At 39.4% G+C, this 7350-nt stretch overlaps 1 protein-coding gene across 1 annotated transcript in view; it reads left to right on the top strand.

The window, feature by feature from the left end:
- Positions 1 to 7350, top strand: part of thsd7aa (thrombospondin, type I, domain containing 7Aa) — a 256727-nt gene that overhangs the window by 211450 nt on the left and 37927 nt on the right. Inside the window, exons 19-21 of the mRNA XM_062029375.1 lie at positions 2817 to 2958; positions 3032 to 3147; positions 3205 to 3322. Of these exons, the coding sequence (XP_061885359.1) occupies positions 2817 to 2958; positions 3032 to 3147; positions 3205 to 3322 (376 nt within the window). The remainder of the gene's footprint in view (positions 1 to 2816; positions 2959 to 3031; positions 3148 to 3204; positions 3323 to 7350) is intronic.

Below are 7350 nucleotides of genomic sequence, written 5' to 3'. Positions count from 1 at the left end.
TCCGCTCTGACCGTAACTTAGGTACAAGCTGACTCATTGGATTCCACACTCTCTCCTTTTTCTATTGTGGATCACAGATTTGTATTTTAAACCACCTGGGATACTATATCCTCTTGAAAATGAGAGTCGAGAACGCAAAATAGACATTCAGTGCCTTTTTTCTCCACGACAATACATCGGCAAAATGCTTTAGCTACGAGCTAACGTGATAGCATCGTGCTTTAACTGCAAATAGAAACAAAAAAAATAAACCCCTGACTGGAAGGATAGATAGAAAATCAACAATACTATTAAACCGTGGACATGTAAATACACAGTTAATGCTTTCCAGGCTGGCGAAGGTTAACAATGCTGTGCTAACGACGCCATTGAAGCTAACTTAGCAACTTAGCAACCGGACCGCACAGAGCTATGCTAAAAACATTAGCTCTCCACCTACGCCAGCCAGCCCTCATCTGCTCATCAACACCCGTGCTCACCTGCGTTCCAGCGATCGGCGGAAGGATGAAGGACTTCACCCGATGCGTTTGTCGGCCCGGAGACGTAGGAAGTCAAGGTGAGGTCGGCGGCTAGCGCGTCTGCTCTCCAACAAAGTCCTCCTGGTTGTGTTGCTGTAGTCCGCTGCTAATACACCGATCCCACCTACAACTGTCTTCTTTGCAGCCTTCATTGTTCATTAAACAAATTGCAAAAGATGTCCAGAATACTGTGGAATTATGAAATGAAAACAGAGCTTTTTGTATAGGATTCTACGGGGTACCATAACTTCCGTTAAACTAACTACGTCACGCGCATACGTCATCATACTGCGACGTTTCAGCCGGATATTTCCCGGGAAATTTTAAATGTCACTTTATAAGTTAACCCGGCCGTATTGGCATGTGTTGCAATGTTAAGATTTCATCATTGATATATAAACTATCAGACTGCGTGGTCGCTAGTAGTGGCTTTCAGTAGGCCTTTAAGCCTTTTTTAAAAGCATCCACAGTCTGTGGATGCTCACCAGTTTGTTTCATTACTTTGTCCGGAACATGAAGGACGATGACGGATAGAAGAGCCTGTTTTGCACCGAGATCAGAGAAAACCGACGTATAATGAGTTTTTCGCGATAAATTTCCTTTGCATTTTTTACACTGGTTCCTTTTCGCACTGCAATGTGAGAACATCACTCGCACAAAATGGAGTCAAAGTCCTCCTAGGAAGGGGTCAGAAGCCGGAAGTAGAGATGTGCTAATCGATACGGAAGTATAACAACACATGTTGCCGTCCGAGCAACGTTATCATGGGCGCCCCTGCTTATTTCAGCAAGACGACGCCAAGCCACGTTTTACAACAGCGTGGCTTCATAGTAAAAAGAGTGCGGGTACTAGACTGGCCTGCCTATATTTGCTCACATTTTCAGTAGACCCATAATGAATTCATAAAAGAAGCAAACTTCATGAATGTTTTTTTGTGACCAACAAGTATGTGCTCCAATCACTACATCACAAAAAAATAAGAGTTGTAGAAACTGAAGACAGCCATGACATGATGCTCTTTACAAGTGTATGACCACGACTGCATATGATGAGGTAGATCAGGGGTCACCAACGTGGTGCCCGCGGGCACCAGGTAGCCCGTAAGGACCCGATGAGTAGCCCGCTGGCCTGTTCTAAAAATAGCTCAAATAGCAGCACTTACCAGTGAGCTGCCTCTATTTTTTAAATTGTATTTATTTACTAGCAAGCTGGTCTCGCTTTGCTCTACATTTTTAATTCTAAGAGAGACAAAACTCAAATAGAATTTGAAAATCCAAGAAAATATTTTAAAGACTTGGTCTTCACTTGTTCAAATAAATTCATTAATTTTTTTACTTTGCTTTTTATAACTTTCAGAAAGACAATTTTAGAGAAAAAATACAACCTTAAAAATGATTTTAGGATTTTTAAACACATATACCTTTTTACCTTTTAAATTCCTTCCTCTTCTTTCCTGACAATTTAAATCAATGTTCAAGTAAATTTATTTTTTTTATTGTAAAGAATAATAAATACATTTTAATTTCATTCTTCATTTTAGCTTCTGTTTTTTCGACGAAGAATATTTGTGAAATATTTCTTCAAACTTATTATGATTAAAATTCAAAAAAATTATTCTGGGAAATTTAGAAAATCTGTAGAATCAAATTTAAATCTTATTTCAAAGTCTTTTGAATTTCTTTTAAAAATTTTCTTCTGGAAAATCTAGAAGAAATAATGATTTGTCTTTGTTAGAAATATAGCTTGGTCCAATTTGTTATATATTCTAACAAAGTGTAGATTGGATTTTAACCTATTTAAAACATGTCATCAAAATTCTAAAATTAATCTTAATCAGGAAAAATTACTAATGATGTTCCATAAATTATTTTTAAATTTTTTTTTAAAAAGATTCGAATTAGCTAGTTTTTCTCTTCTTTTTTTCGGTTGAATTTTGAATTTTAAAGAGTCGAAAATGAAGATAAACTATGTTTCAAAATATAATTGTCATTTTTTTCGTGTTTTCTCCTCTTTTAAACCGTTCAATTAAGTGTAAATATCATTCATTATTAATAATAACATAGAGTTAAAGGTAAATTGAGCAAATTGGCTATTTCTGGCAATTTATTGAAGTGTGTATCAAACTGGTAGCCCTTCGCATTAATCACTACCCAAGAAGTAGCTCTTGCTTTCAAAAAGGTTGGTGACCCCTGAGGTAGATCACCTCGACTTGGTCATTTCGCAAAGTAGCTCGCCTGCTGAAAACGTGTGAGCACTCCTGCTCTCCAGCATCAAATCATTAACGATGTCGTCCTCCAGCCGTGCAACGTGAACCGTACCCGTGAGAGGAAGGCGTATCTTCTCCGTCAGCCCGGACAGCGACAGGAATGTCCTCCCAGCAGCCAGACAGAATCCTGCAAACTCAACAGCAACTGCTTCCACTACTCCTACAACATCACCGGTGAGCCTCCAAGTCTTTGGTCCACAACGTGGTCACGACTCCCACCCGCTTGACATGCTTTTGTTGTGCGCAGACTGGAGTACGTGTCAACTGAGTGACCGAGCCGTGTGTGGAAACGGCATCAAGACGCGCATGCTGGACTGCGTGCGAAGTGACGGAAAATCTGTCGACCTGACGTTTTGTAACGAGGTGAGTCGGACTTGTTGCTGGCCTCCTGAAAAATGACGACAACGTTTTGTCTTTCAGCTCGGCCTGGAGAGGAAGTGGCAGATGAATGCTTCCTGTGTCGTCGAATGTCCTGTCAACTGCCAGCTGTCTGAGTGGGCGCCGTGGTCCCAATGTACCCACAAGTGCGGACTGCAAGGTAGTCCTGGCGCTACTTTCATTCCACAGAAAAATTGTCGCATTTATCGCTTCGTTCGAAAAGACTCAGATCCCCAGATCTAATTGTCAGGTTCAAACACCGATGACATTTATTAAACAAGACAAGAAGCAAGGAATTGAACAGGGACCGAATTCAATTTGGCTCAATTGAGGAGAAACGTCTGTGCTGTACTCTTGCACAGTCTCCACCGCGCTCTGACGGGAGATTGTACGCCTCCTCTTTTATTTGGACTTTCCCTGGTTACATGGCAACAGCTGTTTCTAAGGGAGGGGGGTCGTAAACAGCCATCGACCTTTGATTACAAAACAGTTCAAAGAAAAGGTCGGTTCAAAGAAAAGGTCGTAAAACAGTTCAAAGAAGATGTCCCCGGGAGGGGAGTCAGGTCCTGCTTCCTCTTCGCTTCGTGACATAATATTTAAAGTTTCTCAGTGTGAACATGAAATATCTTGTCTTTGCGGTCTATTCAATTGAATATAAGGGAGGGGGGTCGTAAACAGCCATCGACCTTTGATTACAAAACAGTTCAAAGAAAAGGTCGGTTCAAAGAAAAGGTCGTAAAACAGTTCAAAGAAGATGTCCCCGGGAGGGGAGTCAGGTCCTGCTTCCTCTTCGCTTCGTGACATAATATTTAAAGTTTCTCAGTGTGAACATGAAATATCTTGTCTTTGCGGTCTATTCAATTGAATATAAGGGAGGGGGGTCGTAAACAGCCATCGACCTTTGATTACAAAACAGTTCAAAGAAAAGGTCGGTTCAAAGAAAAGGTCGTAAAACAGTTCAAAGAAGATGTCCCCGGAAGGGGAGTCAGGTCCTGCTTCCTCTTCGCTTCGTGACATAATATTTAAAGTTTCTCAGTGTGAACATGAAATATCTTGTCTTTGCGGTCTATTCAATTGAATATAAGGGAGGGGGGTCGTAAACAGCCATCGACCTTTGATTACAAAACAGTTCAAAGAAAAGGTCGGTTCAAAGAAAAGGTCGTGAAACAGTTCAAAGAAGATGTCCCCGGGAGGGGAGTCAGGTCCTGCTTCCTCTTCGCTTCGTGACATAATATTTAAAGTTTCTCAGTGTGAACATGAAATATCTTGTCTTTGCGGTCTATTCAATTGAATATAAGGGAGGGGGGTCGTAAACAGCCATCGACCTTTGATTACAAAACAGTTCAAAGAAAAGGTCGGTTCAAAGAAAAGGTCGTAAAACAGTTCAAAGAAGATGTCCCCAGGAGGGGAGTCAGGTCCTGCTTCCTCTTCGCTTCGTGACATAATATTTAAAGTTTCTCAGTGTGAACATGAAATATCTTGTCTTTGCGGTCTATTCAATTGAATATAAGGGAGGGGGGTCGTAAACAGCCATCGACCTTTGATTACAAAACAGTTCAAAGAAAAGGTCGGTTCAAAGAAAAGGTCGTAAAACAGTTCAAAGAAGATGTCCCCGGGAGGGGAGTCAGGTCCTGCTTCCTCTTCGCTTCGTGACATAATATTTAAAGTTTCTCAGTGTGAACATGAAATATCTTGTCTTTACGGTCTATTCAATTGAATATAAGGGAGGGGGGTCGTAAACAGCCATCGACCTTTGATTACAAAACAGTTCAAAGAAAAGGTCGGTTCAAAGAAAAGGTCGTAAAACAGTTCAAAGAAGATGTCCCCGGGAGGGGAGTCAGGTCCTGCTTCCTCTTCGCTTCGTGACATAATATTTAAAGTTTCTCAGTGTGAACATGAAATATCTTGTCTTTGCGGTCTATTCAATTGAATATAAGGGAGGGGGGTCGTAAACAGCCATCGACCTTTGATTACAAAACAGTTCAAAGAAAAGGTCGGTTCAAAGAAAAGGTCGTAAAACAGTTCAAAGAAGATGTCCCCGGGAGGGGAGTCAGGTCCTGCTTCCTCTTCGCTTCGTGACATAATATTTAAAGTTTCTCAGTGTGAACATGAAATATCTTGTCTTTGCGGTCTATTCAATTGAATATAAGGGAGGGGGGTCGTAAACAGCCATCGACCTTTGATTACAAAACAGTTCAAAGAAAAGGTCGGTTCAAAGAAAAGGTCGTGAAACAGTTCAAAGAAGATGTCCCCGGGAGGGGAGTCAGGTCCTGCTTCCTCTTCGCTTCGTGACATAATATTTAAAGTTTCTCAGTGTGAACATGAAATATCTTGTCTTTGCGGTCTATTCAATTGAATATAAGGGAGGGGGGTCGTAAACAGCCATCGACCTTTGATTACAAAACAGTTCAAAGAAAAGGTCGGTTCAAAGAAAAGGTCGTAAAACAGTTCAAAGAAGATGTCCCCAGGAGGGGAGTCAGGTCCTGCTTCCTCTTCGCTTCGTGACATAATATTTAAAGTTTCTCAGTGTGAACATGAAATATCTTGTCTTTGCGGTCTATTCAATTGAATATAAGGGAGGGGGGTCGTAAACAGCCATCGACCTTTGATTACAAAACAGTTCAAAGAAAAGGTCGGTTCAAAGAAAAGGTCGTAAAACAGTTCAAAGAAGATGTCCCCGGGAGGGGAGTCAGGTCCTGCTTCCTCTTCGCTTCGTGACATAATATTTAAAGTTTCTCAGTGTGAACATGAAATATCTTGTCTTTACGGTCTATTCAATTGAATATAAGGGAGGGGGGTCGTAAACAGCCATCGACCTTTGATTACAAAACAGTTCAAAGAAAAGGTCGGTTCAAAGAAAAGGTCGTAAAACAGTTCAAAGAAGATGTCCCCGGGAGGGGAGTCAGGTCCTGCTTCCTCTTCGCTTCGTGACATAATATTTAAAGTTTCTCAGTGTGAACATGAAATATCTTGTCTTTGCGGTCTATTCAATTGAATATAAGGGAGGGGGGTCGTAAACAGCCATCGACCTTTGATTACAAAACAGTTCAAAGAAAAGGTCGGTTCAAAGAAAAGGTCGTAAAACAGTTCAAAGAAGATGTCCCCGGGAGGGGAGTCAGGTCCTGCTTCCTCTTCGCTTCGTGACATAATATTTAAAGTTTCTCAGTGTGAACATGAAATATCTTGTCTTTGCAGTCTATTCAATTGAATATAAGTTCAGTGTTTCCCATAAACTGCCAAGATACCTGTGGCGGTGGGGGCGTGGCTATGGGCGTGGTCACCACATCGAGTAATTTGCATAATTTGCTACAATGATATGATTTTCTCTAAAAAGGCTCAAAAAATGTATACTTACTAATTAATAATAACAGTTTTGTTTTAAACGTCCATCCATCCATCCATTTTACAATATAATTACAACACTTTATGTACATATTTATATACAGATTTGAGCAATAAGTTATTCACTGAAATATATTTATTAATTGTGGTTCTTACAAAAAATATATCTTATAAAATATAAAAGCTAAAATGTCTCTTAAAGCTCTGCCCCTTTAATTAGTGCATACTAAATCATTGAACTTTAGCCTACTACTACAACCATATTATTTACCAGCAACATAAAGTGAAACAGAGGCAGAGGTGTCCTGCCACAGTCAGTAACAAATAAAGAGAAAATAGTAGTGGTCAAATACAAATAAGGCAACAAGAGAAGTATCCTACACTTCTCTTTTGTAAAGTAAATCTGAACAGCCTATATGGGCATCTACATCAACTATATCAGTGGTCCCCAACCACCGGGCCGCACAAGAAATAAAAAAAAAATAAATTAAAAAAAAAAAATATATATATATATATTTTTTTTTAATTAAATCAACATAAAAAACACAATATATACATTATATATCAATATAGATCAATACAGTCTGCAGGTATACAGTCCGTAAGCACACATGATTGTATTTCTTTATGGAAAAAAAAATAAAACAATTTTTTTTTAATTTTTTTTATTAAATCAACATAAAAAACACAATATATACATTATATATCAATATAGATCAATACAGTATGCAGGTATACAGTCCGTAAGCACACATGATTGTATTTCTTTATGGAAAAAAAAAAAAAATTAAAAAATTAAAAAATTAAAAAAAATAAATACACCCCCCCCTCCCCTCCCACCGGTCC

Source organism: Entelurus aequoreus, linkage group LG20 (assembly GCF_033978785.1).
Source record: "Entelurus aequoreus isolate RoL-2023_Sb linkage group LG20, RoL_Eaeq_v1.1, whole genome shotgun sequence".
Taxonomy (NCBI): domain Eukaryota; kingdom Metazoa; phylum Chordata; class Actinopteri; order Syngnathiformes; family Syngnathidae; genus Entelurus; species Entelurus aequoreus.
The sequence above is the reverse complement of the archived record's forward strand: the minus strand, read 5'-3'. Positions and strand labels throughout refer to the sequence as shown.